At 45.6% G+C, this 15,611-nt stretch overlaps 1 protein-coding gene across 1 annotated transcript in view; it reads right to left on the minus strand.

Annotated features, from left to right (window-relative positions):
• Window positions 1-15,611, minus strand: part of CREB3L2 (cAMP responsive element binding protein 3 like 2) — a 114,196-nt gene that overhangs the window by 277 nt on the left and 98,308 nt on the right. The window contains exons 9-12 of the mRNA XM_065883866.1: window positions 5,075-5,174; window positions 4,666-4,792; window positions 2,773-2,989; window positions 1-1,079 (exon numbers count right to left, since the gene is read on the minus strand). The exon at window positions 1-1,079 is cut by the window's left edge and continues 277 nt beyond it. Coding sequence (XP_065739938.1) covers window positions 1,004-1,079; window positions 2,773-2,989; window positions 4,666-4,792; window positions 5,075-5,174 — 520 coding nt within the window. The 3' untranslated portion in view covers window positions 1-1,003. The remainder of the gene's footprint in view (window positions 1,080-2,772; window positions 2,990-4,665; window positions 4,793-5,074; window positions 5,175-15,611) is intronic.

Consider the following 15,611-nt stretch of genomic DNA (forward strand, 5'->3'; position numbering starts at 1 on the left):
TCCCTGTTATGGGTATGGGACAGAAAAAGCATCTATCCACAGAGCCCCAGACCTGAGCGAGGCACTGCTCCATCTTTCCCTGTGAGTTCATTCTACAGGAGGACACACGCTTAGGGAGATTTCCCAACTATAATTATAGGGCTCCAGCAAAAAAAGAAGAAAAGAAAGCAAAACATGGCCTGGAAGGATTGGGGATCCCAGAGCCTAGGGTGCCCTCCTCGCTCCAAAGGCCAACAGAAGACTTTTCTAGCTTGGAGGGAGGCGTCCGGATGTCTTCAGTGTGGTTGCCCAGGGAAGCCTCAGCGAGCTAATAAATACTATTTACAAATGGGGAGGAGAAGCCAAGGAGGCAGAACTAGGGGCGTGTGGGGACACAGATGGTGGAGAAATCCTACAAGCAACATGATGGGGCAGGTTTGCCTGGAGTAGAAAAGCCTGATTCCTTCAGGCATTGCACTTGCGGCCTGAGAGTACGAAGGGGACGCCTCGCTCCAGCTCCAGGGCCGGAGGACGAGTCAGCGGGGGCTCAGCGCAGAGCGGCAGGAGAGACCCAGGCTGAGCAAAGGCAGGACGTCAGTCGGTGCTTTGCCAGATTCCAACAGGCATCCTGGTATTTTTGTGGCTCGAGTTGAACGAACAAGCGTCAGCTCTTCTTCAAAGAGGCGGTCACACCCACCCCGGTGAGAAGCAGGCAGTATCTTTTTGGCACTGTCGGTAGAAACAAGCCTGCTGGCCCCACCCCTGACCCTAAGATAATTTCCTATGGCAGTAAGCAACAGGGAGGGAGAGAAGCGGGCTCCCTTCTGCAGGGAGGGACGTGGGACCGGGGGAGGCGCTCTCTCACCGTGGGTGGAAATCCCAGGCTGTCCTCGTATCCAAAGCCATGACTGCACGTCCAGGTCTTCGGTCAAGATCAGGTGGCAAAAAGGAAAAGCTTATGACAAAGGCGGTTTGGAGACATAAAGGTAGAGTGAGAAGATAGAGGGAGGTGGCAACGGTCTCTTTAAAAGGTGGCGTTCACTCTTCTGTCGAGTTCTACAACTTTTAGTGTTTCATTCCCCTCCAGTTTGGTGCTGACCCTGCGAAGGCATCAGAAGGAAAAAGAGGTCTTACTACCAATTACCTCATGCTCGGTAGGATGACACAATCATTCCATGACTGCGACTCTGCAGGCTGGCCCAAGCATGCTTCTCGTCCTCTCCCCTGTTCCCGAAGTCTCCCGCTACCAGCCTATCCGTCATCCGCATTCCTGCCTCTAGCCTCATGCCAAAGGAGACATTCCAGCCCAGAGGATAAACATGGCAGTTTGATACTGATTTGTTGTACATTGCTTTAAACGATTGTATTTCTTGAGGATGGTTAGTCACCCCTATGCTAAACTCTGGGAGGGAGAAAATAAAAGGATAAAGACTGATCCTTGGTCTAGAATAAATATTTTCTTTAAAAATCTAGATAAAGATGAAATCTTTATAAAGATTAAAAGATTCTAGATAAAGACTAAAAAAAAAACCACCCAAACTAACTTGAAATAACAGTAAATATATAACAGAAAATAAATACATTATTAAATTATGTAACAGCCTAGAAAGACTCTAGGCATTCAGAGGAGGACTATGAGGGCTCTGGTATCAGGAAGGCATCCCAGAACAAGAGGGATTTCAATGGGGCCTTGAATAGCTGAGACAAGAGGAGAGAAGATTTGTGTCATGAGTCAAGTATTCTTCTCTACTCCTAGTGGCAGCTCTACAATTTGCTAAAATAGGAATAATAATAATAATAATGTCTAACCTCTTCAAGTATTTCAAAGGATTTACTGTATATGTCATATTTACATAGTGCTTGAAATAGTAAGTGCTATAAATAATAATAAATAATAAAGCACTAAATGCATGTATAATATAATGTAAACATATAATAGTATATATAATTATAAACTTTCCCCTGCAACATTAGGGGAAGAAAATTGAAGAATCTGAAACAAAGTCTTTCCCACTTGCATTGGAATAGCATCATTTCTGGGAGGCACAGAGGCAGAGTTCAGCTAGAGCACAAACCACACCATGTATAACCAGGATTGGACGCAGACGCTCCTTCCCGTGCCACTTGGTGTACCCAGGTATCTCCCCAGCGTGACAACAAAGCCCAGCAGTTGTACAAGCCTTTGTGTTTACACAAGGACTGTTCCTCATAACTATCTAAAGGAAACACCTCATGGAGAATTGGAGACAAATGTATGTTATTTTCAATATGGAAACACATACAGGCACAGTGCCTCTCGAAGTGTCCTTCAATATTAATATGTAATTATAACTATATAATTAAGGCATGTTTATTTACATATAAATCATAAAACTACATACTGACATATAGCATGACATATATGTATCTCTAGTTGGAAGGAAGCTGGGGGATGTCTTGAGGCTGCATTTGCATAGCGAGTACACTGCTGTTACTGGACTGTATGTTTACTTATGAGGCTTTGAGGGAGGGAGTCAAGCCCCTTCCCCCAACGCTTGGAGCCACCACTGCCAGCTCCCCAGAGGCGCAGCAGCCACGGGGCCAGCTCACACCAGGTCTCTTCCCCAATCTCTGCTAGGGGCAGCTGTTCACAACCAATAGTCTCTCCAGAGTCCGGGTGCTGGAAATAGGTCTTGAAAAAGCCAAAGGTACGACTAGGCCAGTGGGGAAGTCTACACCCCACACTGCACGTTGCTGACGCATAACCCATCGTCGGTGCCTTAGAGGAGGTGAATCTGTATCTATTTGACTCACAAGTGCTGCTGCAGCTCCAACAGCACTGATTTCTCCAGGCTGGTCTCATTTGATATAATGAAACGGGGAAGATCCACGTCAGGCCTGGACTCCAGCCCTGATGCCCTGAGCAGGGAGGAACCTCTGTCCCAGCGCCCAAGCTCCCCAGCCGAGGCAGAACTGGACGGCTCCTCCAGGGGAGAATGTTCCTCATAGATCAGCAGGTTCCTGGATCTCACTGAGAACAAAGCAAAGTAACAGGTGTTACGAGAGACCACAAGGGTACATCACATCCCCTCACTCGATGCCCAGGGCTGGGAGCAGATGACAACTCATGGGTTCTTGTTGCCCAGGACACAGGGTGCCAACTGGAGTTGGCTTCCTATAAAGGCTTCAGGATTTCAGAGTTTTGTGCATTGAAAAATGATACCAATTATAAAAAGTCTGGGAGAACAATAGAAAAGCAAATAAACAGGAAGCATACTGCCACCCCACTGCTTTGAAAATAAAACTCCCCTCCGTGCCCCACCCCCAACCATCTGGGGGAAACAATTTGTGGACAATAGGAGTCAAATACTTGGAGATGTCCAGAGGCAGCTAAAATAAGCATTCCCAGTGAGTAGGTTTTGCATAGGGAGAAGGTAAAAGGGCAGAAAACTGTGTTTTCATTTAAAACTGGAGAGAAGACACACAGCCAAAGTCATAAATCAAACAACGGAAACATTCTCTTTTGTTATACAGGATAGTTGCATAGCTAGATGGCTCCTAGCAATTTTCTACAACAGAGAAACTATGCTCCCATTGGCTTCCAATCAAATTTAGAGATACATTCCCTTAGGGAAAAAGAATTTCCGGGGAGACCACTGAAATTATTTGGTTGAAATGCTAGCCTTTCTGTCATATACCTGGCAGGGATACACCTACCTCACAAAGACCACAGATCTTTCAGAACCACAAAATTATGCCTACCCCCCAAATCCAGTCCCCCCTAATTCCACCCTTGTTCTTACTAGTGTATCTATTTTATGATCCCTACATATCACCTCTTTATTTCCTACATACTTAAAAGAGATCATTGATCTGGGTGAGAATATCACTTCTGACACCTGATTCTCCAAATTTTCTAAATCTTAGGCATAATATTTTGTAAGACAGGCTGATTCTTTAGTTTCATTTTATAGATGCTTACTATGGTCGCATACAATTCCACTGAGTTGAATTCCTTGAAAATGTCATGGAAAACTTAAAGTTCTCCCCACTCCTTCCCCCCAAATGCGCATCCCTCTCCCTTATCAGAACTCAAAAAGAAGACATCAGAATTTGCCAGGGAACACAGTCTAGAGTAGTAGTTTGCAAACTGTGCTCTGCTGAGCTCTAGAGAATTCCAAGGGGTGTCTCAGCCCAGTGGGTGAGTGCCACAAGGGGAGACCCAGCAGCCTGGGCACCAGACACCCCCATGGCTCTCCTCCTCCCTTCAATGGAGAAGCTACACTTTTACCAGTTCTTAAAAATTAGACTTTCATATGTAAACAGAAGCCAAGAACACTTCCTGCAATGTCTTGGCGGTCACAGCGATGACAGTTAACTGCAGAGTAACTAATTCGGGGGCAGACGCTTGTGTGGGCCTATTCAATGAATGTTTTTTATGGGGGAGAGGGAACAGTGATATTGAATTGCCTTCTCCCAAGGAACGGATATATATGCATTTTTGTGGATAAATGATTTTGAGACCACTGCTCTGTACCCAGGGACGTTTATCATATAGCTATTCTAAACCAAGTGGTTTAGTAAAGTCCTCCCATCTAAAAAAAAAAAATCAGACTCTCAGATAAGACTTCTTTCAGTAAGTTAAGCTTTGAGAAATGAAAGAGAAAAGAAACAAGCCACCTCCCAAGTTGCTGAGTGCTGTCTTACCAATGGAGGCTGTGTAGGGCTCCTGCATGGAATGCTGGCTGGGCAGGGCCATCTTGGTGGCAGAAGGATAGGGCCCATAGCCCTGAAAGAAGGTGCCGAATGCAACGGCAAAGCATAACACAACAACCTGCAGGACGAGGAGAGAAAGTGGAGAGCCGTCAATTCCGAGATCCACAGAGTAAACCTTTACACCTGCAACACCTGGGAGGTCCAGAAAGACAACTCCCCTCCATCAGGCCAGCAGATCGTACGCAGTCAATCACTGTCTCATCATAGTGGAGGGATAGCCTCAGAGTGAGCTGTGTGGTCCCTCGAACACCCCAGCACTTGGACGTGGCAAGTTGGGGAGAGACTGGAGATTGGGGAGTGGGCCTGGGCAGTAATGGTGTTGTCCCTTCAGGAAACTCACCATGAGGCAGGTGCCAGTCTGCGTGCCAGCCAGCTTGCAGGTGCGAGAAACCTTGCCCATCACCAAAGTCTGAAGCTTCTGCAGCTGCTGCAGGAGAGTTCTGCAAACACAACAAAAAAGCCATGAAGGGCGTCTGAGAGACAAGAGAATGCTTGTGGGTGATCTCTGCCCCAGGCTCCAGGGAAGTGGCTATGGCTTATGTGTCTGAATTTGAACACAGTACCGATAAAAAGGTTCCCCTGGTGAAGACACATACGCCACTGTCTTCCAGCACCAGAGTCATAGAGCTTACGGGGCTCAGGATCCGCCCACGTGAGCAGCTTGTCCATTCTGTGCTGTTCTGAGTAACAGTCATCTCTATGCCCCAAATCATCCCTGATAATCCCGGGATTTGTTTGTCAGCCATTGAGAAAAAAAATAAGTAAAAATTGGCTGGTGATGGTGAACCAAGGAGAATTCGTTCAACCAAGAGAAGAGAAACATTGAAGAAGATACAAGAAAGGAGAAAAGCATGAAGAAGAAGATGCCGGGCAGAGAACACGTGGAGGGGTGGCCAGAGGAGATGGCTGTGAGAGGAAGTGGTAGCAACATCTCTGAGCAGCCGGTGCTCAGATGGTAGATCTGAAGAGAGGGAGAGAGACGGAGAGGAAGACAAGAATGGCGGGGAGGCAAACAGCCACGAGCACCTCAAGCCTGTGGCACTTGAAGGCTCACAGCACCTCCATAGGCAGAAATGAAGCCCAAATATGAATCAGGAGCAAAGAAGCCTGCTCAGCTGGACACACCTTCAGAGCCAGGATCTTGGAAGCCGTCCTCTGATGCAGACTCTGATGTTTCTCCAGGAAAATACACAGAACAGGAGCAAAAGAGAGTTGTTCTATCCCTAAAAGTGGACAGCTGTGCACACCCGTGCAAGGGAAGGGTTTGAGGATGAGAATAGTATGTTCTGCTCTGTGTGACATCAGGTCACAGGAGGAGCAGATGGTGAATTTCTTTGCAAATTCTGAATGGTGCAGCCATAGAAAAGGATCTCACAGCACGCACGCCTGAATTAGAGCCTCGGGGATGAATTCTGCGTGAGCAGCGAAAAGAGCAGAGACTGCCCCTCGCCCCCATCCCTCCTCTCCAAGCCCAATGCACTCGGCAAGGTGGAGAGGTTTTACAAGCAGATGCTTTTTTCTTGGGTCTCAAAGATTTTCAGAAAATTCATGCTGTGATGGAACATTAGAAAGTCAGACAAGTTCACTGAAAAACACTGAAAAGCAAATCACTCATTTGCAGAAGAATTCTGGGCTTTGGCAGATAACTTGCCTCCGCCACAGCCCATCTCCTGAACAGCTTCCCAGTGCTGGAAGGACATGTAGGTTTTCCCAAGTTTGCAGCTTCCCCTGTGACCAGTACCAGTGAAACTAGTTCCCTCAGGTTTAAGCCAACTAAGGACAGGTTGGCAGTAAGACTATTGCTTTTAGCAGTTCAATGGATAAGAGCAGAGGCAGAATTGGAGCCCACAGCACGTACAGCGAAGGCTCTCTGAACTCAGTGACCCCATGTGGTCCCATCTACACTGTATTTTTACCTTTTACAGTGGTTTTAATTTAAGCAAAACAAAATCATTCATCCCATTATTTCATATCGTTAAATTCTATTAATATGGAGGTCTTTTTAGTCCTTAGCTATATGTTTTCTTGCTTTATGGTTATCTAGAAGCATAATCACAAGTAGTATAGACTGGTTTATGTTTCTGTACATTCAAGCAACATGTTCTTTAAAAGAGTTTTGTGAGTTACTCAAGGCTGAGAAATACTGATAGCATGATTACTATAAATTCTACTTTAGGAAATTGTGTCGTTTGTGACAACATGGATCAACCTGGAGGGCGTCATGCGAAGTGAAATAAGCCAGACAAAGAAAGATAAATACCACGTGGTATCACTGACACATGGAATCTTTAAAAAAAAAAAAGTTGAACTCATAGAAATAGTAGACAAGTGGTTGCTAGGAGCTGGGGGTGGGGAAATAGGGAGAGGTTGGTAAAAGGGTGCAAACTTTCAGCTATAAGATGAATAAGGTCTGAGGATCTAGTGTAAAATATGGTGACTCTAGGTGATAAAACTGTACCAAATAATTGAAATTTGCTAAGAGCGTAGAACTTAAATGTGATTACCAAAAAATAAAAATAAGGTAAATAGGTCATTAACTTGATGTGAAGAATCCTTTCACAATGTATACATGTATCAACTCATCACGTTGCACACTTTAAATATCTCACAATTTTACTTGTTGATTACACCTCAGTAAAGATGGAAAAAAATTAGAAGTTTGCAGTTAAATGATCATATGATGCAGCAAGTGTTTTTCCCCATCACACTTTCTTCTCCCAGGACCTCCCAAGAGCGCCCCATTCTTACTGGCTTGCACGGCTGCCTTTTCAAAGCTAAGAGCTGAGTGACAGACCCACTTCCTGGGTAAGCGTTCCTTCTGGCAGAGCTGAGATCTAGTGGGCAGTGGCACACATTTTATTGACAACATCCTGTAATGCCAGCCCCAAAGCCCTCTTTGGGTTCTCCCTGCTGTATTTCTGGAACTCGTGGGGAAGATACACAGGTGAGCCATAGGTAAGACCTACGCTTGACCGTGTGGCACAAACCTTTTCTCTCATATTCTGGCCTCCTCCTGTGGTGCCAGTCAACAGGGTCTTTGTTACCAGCTAAACTACAGAAAGGGGCCTCACTGTTTCCTTGGTGGCCTGCTGAAGAGCCACGTCTGTAATGCTGGCTGCCACTTCTGATGGGCACCTCAACTCCCACGGGGCACCCTGCTGCCGGCGCTGGCAGCTCCATTAGGTGTTGAAGCTCAGCTGTGCTCTGTGCATGGAAGAGTTGGTGGAGGACATTCCTCTAACCAGGCTTCCATTAGACAGCAGATTTCTAGATGTTACCACAGCCATTTACTTTTGCTCCAAACTCTTAAGGTGTTTTTAAAGCGAAATCGCCATTTCCATTTTTACCAACAGTCCCCATTTACCCACAACCTTCCTGCACCTCCTCCCTGCCCAATCCCTGCCCTTTGTCCAGTCTTCAGAGCATGAACCACTGAGAAAACCAATTCCACACAATACTCAGAATCACTCCTCCCTTCCAATTTCTGATTGTGATCACAAGGCCTGGGACCCCTTCCCTAGGATGAACAGTCTCCCAGGAGGCTCCACAGTCTGTTCTGAAGACAGACCTCTGACAGGCCAGACACACCTAAACCCCAATGGTATAGTGCCTTAGGCTCAAGTTGGGAACCCCAGCTATAGGTGTGAAGTGCTATCAGTTTGGAGGAAGGGCCATCTAAGTCTGGCTGGGCGAGCAGTAAGGGCTGTATCTTTACTAGTCGTGTGGCGCTTTACTCGGCATTCATCAGCACATCCTTTCCAAACTCAAAGACAATTATATTCTGAATCCACCGCAAATGAAAATGTTTGTTTAATTGCCCCTGATTTCTAACAGTTTATAATCCAACTCTTTAAGATGAGCAAACATGTAGTTCAAAATAGATTTTTCAGTTTGAAATTTTGGTGGAAAGCAACAGTGATTTATAATGCACTGTTTCCTGCTGCTTCTCCTACTCAGATTAGCAAAGGTGAACTCGTGAGAATGATGACACTCTGAAGGCCTCATCCATCAGCAACAGAGAGATTTCACCCAAGGAAAGCAGGTTAACTCATCCATTCCCCAATATCTAAATAGATTTCCATGATGTGATAAAGTTTGGGAAATTCATAGACATTCATAAAACAGAAACATTCTTTTTTTCTTTTTTTTTGCGGTATGCAGGCCTCTCACTGTCGTGGCCTCTCCCGTTGTGGAGCACAGGCTTGGGACGCGCAGGCTCAGTGGCCATGGCTCACGGGCCCAGCCACTCTGAGGCATGTGGGATCTTCCCGGACCGAGGCACGAACCCGTGGTGCCCTGCATCGGCAGGCGGACTCTCAACCATTGCGCCACCAGGGAAGTCCTGAAACACTCATTTTTGTCATAAGGAAAGAAAATTATTAGTGATTGAGTGTCCACTGGCTGAGTTCTAGAACTTCATATACTGAGATACTATGTAAAGGTTTCAAAGACATGTAACCAGTAACTAGAAGACCTAAGATGTAAACCCAAACCTATCTGACTCCATAGCTCACGTGCTTTCCAATTCAGCACACCATGGTACCCAAACCTATAACCTAATAAAATTAATGATCAAAAGATTTCTTAGTTAAGTAGATTTTTCTTAAATCCAGTGACATTAACATCTTAATGAGGGAATTCCCTGGTGGTCCAGTGGTTAGGACTCGGTGCTTTCACTGCCGAGGCCCGGGTTTGATCCCTGGTCAGGGAACTAAGATCCTGCAAGCCGCACAGTGCTGCCAAAAAAAAAAAAGCATCACATTGACAACTGCACAACCAAGAGATGTGTCCACCATTAAATAAGAAAAGATTACAGTGACCAAACTGCAGACAGAAGGGCCACAGTGAATCTGATGGCAGTGAGATATATACTAACAAAGTTTCAGTGATCTGATACAAATAAAAGCAATAGGGTAAAATAAACATTTCCTGGCAGATCTCTGGATATACCAAAATAAAATGCAAATGATGGATAAAGGAATAAGAGGTATTCCTTAGCCCACGTCAAGTGTCAGGAAGTCAAACCTGAGCTTTGTTTAGGAAAATGGAAGCTATAAGACCTGTCCCTCCACTGGACACCAACAGAGCTGATGAGATGGCTTCAGGATTACTAAGTCAGTAATATTCACCAGAACACGGCGATAAGCTCCCAGGAAGAGAAACCTGAATTTAGATCTCAGTACCATGGTTTTTAATCACTTTCCTTAAGTCCTGAGTTCAGGCACTTAGTCAAAGTTAATTCTCTTGACCTCACCAGCTAACAGAATAATGAGAGAATCCGCTTCTGGGGTAACTCTGGGTTTGCTGAAACAAATACACCTTTGCAGAGTGCTTGCTATTTCTTTCCACTGATGACAGATGAGTCTCCTTACAGGAAAGCCTGGAATCTCACAACTGATATGTTGGTCTGAGATGATGTGGTACCTTCCCTGATGCCATTGGGATAGATGCCACGGCATGAAGCATTGGGAGCTTGGATGACAGCTGTTACCCTGTTTGCATAAAGGGCCGGCTGGAGAAAAGGCAGCCAACAGATGAAATGGAAGAATTATTTTAAAACTAAAGCTATAAAAAGTCAATCATAGGACAGACTCTCTTTCCAACAGTACGTTCAGAACTCAGTTTAAACTTCTCCTTTATTACTGTATGCTAAATCATCAGTGATCATGGCTAATTATAGCTTAATGAATTCTTGGGCTTCCGGGAGCAAGGTCTTAATTTAGAGAGACGTTTATCTGGGCCAAGACATTTCTCACAATTTGTTAAATTGGAGGGTCCAACACTTGATTGAAAATGTGGATTTTGTCCTGTGGTGAGATGTAAAAATAAACCTTATGGCTGTCCTCACACAGCTCCTAGTAAAAGAGCAGTTAGAGACAGCTGCCAGCCTTGCCCAAAATAAAGCATCACCCTGTATCTTGGGAGGCACATCAAAGGAAATTGGGCAAAACATTCAAAAGTAGCCGGCAGTGTGAGACACAATCTTATAAAAACTGGGAAATGCATCAACAGCCTCGTGTGTTTTCTTGTATTTGGTTTAATTTTGTTTTCTTATGTTTCTGTTATTGAAGGGAAACAGCAGGGGTTGGTGTGTGGAGGGAGCGAGAGAGAACAAGCTAGTGATACAGTTACTGCATCTTATACTTTGAACATTCTAGTACCTAATTTCCCACTGGAGTCAGAAACTAGGACCCAGCAAAAATAATAAACTGGTGGTTCCCAATTACTTGCTGTGCCAGGAGCTTCAAACCAGGTCCTCTCTATAAACACAATTTCCATCAAATCCTGTAACACGCCTTACTCAGAAATGGAACTAGCTAGGCTATAATGCATGTGTGCACATTTGTGTGCGTAAGTAAATCACCCTCTGGGTGAATCAGCCTCCCACAGGAATGAAGGAACTTTTTTTTACTTATGAAACTACTTAAAGCAGTAAGTTCTAAATTCCAAATCATGAACCATTCGTGGGTTGTGAAAGCAGCTGGGGTGTGACTGGTGTATTTAATGAAACAGAATCAAATAGAACACACAATATCTGAGGGCATCACACATAGTAAATAAGTATTCATTTGTGAAACATTCATATTAGTTATGAATGTGATGTATATGTACGTGTGGTGTGTCTGGGTCACTACACAACATGTAAAACAATATGATCAAAAAAGTCTAAGTGCTACTTATCTAGTGCACACATGCAAAAAAATTATATGAGTGAACATTAGGTGGCTTCATGATGGAAGAGGCAGACATCCATGTCCTTTCGAACCAAAACCCCACCTGAACCCCTCCCCACCCACCCCAGTCTTCTAGAATTAGTGTACAAGATCGGAGGGTTAGGAGAGAGGTGTCAAAAACCAAAAACAGGGACATTCCTGGTGGTGCAGTGGTTAAGAGTCCACTTGCCAATGCAGGAGACACGGGTTCGAGCCCTGGTCCGGGAAGATCCCACATGCCCGGAGCAACTAAGCCCATACGCCACAACTACTGAGCCTGCGCTCTAGAGCCCGTGAGCCACAACTACTGAGCCTGTGAGCCACAACAACTGAGCCCGTGAGCCACAACTACTGAAGCCCACGTGCCTAGAGCCCGTGCTCCACAACAAGAGAAGCCACCGCAATGAGAAACCCGTGCACCGCAACGAAGAGTAGCCCCCGCTCACCGCAACTAGAGAAAGGCCGCGCGCAGCAACAAAGACCCAACGCAGCCAAACAAACAAATAAATAAATAAAATAAAAAAAAAAAAAGCTGAAACACCTACCTCAAAATCCTCAGGCAGAGGGTGGGGAGGTGGTAGGATATAATGTTAATAATAATTCAAAACATTGCATAACAATATTTAAGGAGACTCTTGAACTACCTCAAAGACTTTTAAATACTAAAGTGCAAACTCTTATACAAAAGATAATTACATTCTGCTAAAATCCTAAACTTTGAATAAATACTCATTTATTTATGATCTTTCACTTAAGTTTTGAAAGTTGCTCATGGGGCTCTGGCCTAAATTTTTAAAAATACAAATTATCTCCTTTCTCTTGCTGTGTAATTGCTACATTATAAGGAGGTTTATTTTTCAGGGACCAAAGGGCACTTCTGAAATATTCTATCACCTACTCACCCAGGAACACAAGAAAGAGAGTTCTAGAATGTTTTCTGGGGCTAAGGAATGTCTAACTTTACCATGGAATCCTACTAAAATGCCTTTGTAAACTCTCTGGGAAACTTAGTCTAGTATCCAACGATCCTTTGAAGTTTGTAACATTTTCAACTGAAAAGAAAGCTTATACTCTTCCCACAACTAGAAGTTAGAGATAATGGAGAAACGAAAAGTGATTTAAACCAAGACAAAGGTCTACAGAGGGTCATTCCTGGACGTGGGTCATTCCTGAGCACTCTAACAGCCTCTCTGTGCACAGCAGGAAAGAGGGACCCGCTGATTACAGTCAGTTGAGGAGAAGACTTCACATGTGGAAGACACAACAGTGAGGAGGAAGCCGACAGATAAAACTAGTGCAAATGGACGCAGCTGTGCATCTAAACAAACAAATGAGGAGAGCACAGTCAGAGCCCAGTGGGCTTGGCTGGAAAGACCTCCATCAGGAATCATATGTAGATTTTTTTTTTTTTTTTTTTTGCGGTATGTGGGCCTCTCACCGTTGTGGCCCCTCCCGTTGCAGAGCACAGGCTCCGGATGCACAGGCTCAGCGGCCACGGCTCACGGGCCCAGCCACTCCGCGGCATGTGGGATCTTCCCGGACCGGGGCACAAACCCGTGTCCCCTGAGTCGGCAGGCGGACTCCCAACCACTGCGCCACCAGGGAAGCCCCATATGTAGATTTTAAAAAACAAGAAAAGTAGAGACAGAGAGGAGGACTATAGCTAAGAGGAAGGTCAAAGAGGAAAACTAATGAATTCTTGTTTCTGATAACAACACAGACAGGACAAGCACATCCCTCACCTTCTGTGAGGTTTGGAGAAAGAATACCAACGAGGCCCACATCCCATACATGTCATACATCCTAAGGTTTCTCCTTACCCCACCTACCCCAAGCCAGGCAAACACTGCCCATGGGCACCTCCGACACCTGCTATGTCGAGCTCCCTCCAAGGCCAGGTTAGCGCTCCAGACAGATATATCACCTTGTTCCTGCTGACTTCTCATCCCATGGGGAGGAGCGTGGCTAGGCGAAAGCTAGAGCAGGGCCCCCTAAAACACAGATCCCAAGCTGGGCCCTCTTGTTTGGAACTATGGTTAACCCCGTGCTGGGAAAGGCAGCAGTCCTTGGAGAGAGAGCACAACAGCGGCAAAAGAGACCGAGGGCAGGTCCAGTTGAGAAAGTAAGTGGCTGAATTCTAGTCCCTGTCCTACCTCTAAATGGATGATCTTAACCTCATCAGCCCTCAGTTTCCGCTTCTGTAAAAGGAAGTGATTAACAGTTAAATGAGATGTCTAAAGTACATTTCAAGTCTAAGCTCCTATAAGTCTACAAATCAGGGCTGAGGAGAGGGATAGTGGCTCTCAGCCTTACAGCCAACAGCACGAGGGCAAAATTTAAAATGAATGGAGCAAACTGGGCCACAAACACCTAAAATGGATGGGCTGGGCAGTAGATGTGCATCACTTGTGCAGAAGAAAAGGCTAGAAAGTGGGGGAAAGACAGGGTCTCTCAAGAATGAGACATGCAGCTCGGAGAGGCGAATGATAAGCAAGGAAGGCCAGGAAGACCCTCCGGTGCCACACACGGCCTCGCCTGGACTTTGCAAGTGCAAATGTATATCCTGACTGAGCACAGGAAGCAGGGCCCCCTGGGAGACCACTCGCTCTCAGCTCACACATTTCCTGGTGGCATGCGATTCGCGGATCGCCTTAGCAAAGAAGTGTGAAGGTGCCTTCCCACTGCTTCGGCTGCTCTTAGGCTCCTGGGGTGAGGCTGCAGGAGTCTCCTCTCCTGTCTCCATCCTCTTCCAGCTTCCTGAGCTCAGATAAAAGGGGCTTTTTTGCCTAGAAGCCAAGAGCATGCTAAATGGCTGATGCTGGGGCGAGTACTAACCAAAGAGTTGGGATTGATTTGGAATCTGAGGGCTCATTCTCATCTGGATAGATGGAAAGTCCCTCATGCGGGGAGCACAGAAGTGGTAAAATGTAAAGAGGTATAATTTGTCTTTATTTTGGTCCACGTACCCACTCGCCTTTCCCGCCACATCGTGCCAAATGAAACAACGGCACACAAGGTCTCCCACCCCACTTCTGGTGACCCAGGGTCCTGTCCACTTCTCACAGCCATTTCTACCTCTGCCCAGCTACCTCCAAAGGACGCTAATACAAGAAGGACGAACAGGACACAAACACAGGTGTGTGTTCACTGGGCCCTACCCTGTACTTAGTTCAAACACTGGGTCACTCACACAGTGTGACGAATAAAGGGTCTGAAAACCTCCCCTTACCACGGGCCCAAAACACCAACTCCTCCTGACTGGTTTAGGGCAAGAGATTGCCACGGTTCATGTTACAGTCACTCTGGCTACCGCAGTGTCCTCTGGCGAGGGGAAGCCCTTGGCAGGAACAGAAGAAGAAGGGAGAAGAGGAAGTCGGGGGCAAGGAAGGCCCTTCCTTATGTGAACAAGAGTGGCTCTACTTTTCTTCCCTGACATCTCAAGCCACAGCACACTAAAAGCTGCTGGACTGAGAGATTATGACTCTAGGAACTCCCTCATCAGACTACCTGTGGGAAGACTGCAGGTTAATCAAGTAGCAACCATTTCCACCATAAAAGGTTGTCTACCAGGAGAGGTAAGTGTGGAAGAGGGAAGAGACGGCACTTGGGCCTCTGGGGGAACCACAGTGGAGGCTCCTACAGTCCAGGGACAAGCAGAGCACCAGTGGCATAAGATAGACGGCTTTCTCAGTCGGGGTTCCAGCAGGCTGAATGGCTGGGAGAACCTTCCACAGTCAGTGAAGAAAACAGAAGGAAAACCACCGCTGGCTCTCAGGGAAGAACGCCGGATATGCTGACCCCAAGCTCAGATATGCATGTGCTCCCACAACTCACATTGCACAATAACCAATAGCGTAATAAAAAGGCTGTGGCCATTATCGTAAAACATAAAAAACAACTGCAAAACACGGACCGCTGTTACATAGAATCAGATGTGCTTTATCAGTACTCCTCAGATGACAGCTCTTTATCAAAATCTGAAAGAAATAGGATTCTGTAGAAATGAAAATATATACCCAGTGTTTTTTGTTAAATGGAAATGGCTCTTAACAGAGGAGGATGTACAATATAAATACATATACATAAAAATTCCAAAATGTAAACATCTCTCTAGGTGAAAAGATTGTAATTTTTTCCCTTTTTAAACTGTATTTTCTAATTTTT

This window comes from Phocoena phocoena, chromosome 9, assembly GCF_963924675.1.
Source record: "Phocoena phocoena chromosome 9, mPhoPho1.1, whole genome shotgun sequence".
Classification (NCBI taxonomy): domain Eukaryota; kingdom Metazoa; phylum Chordata; class Mammalia; order Artiodactyla; family Phocoenidae; genus Phocoena; species Phocoena phocoena.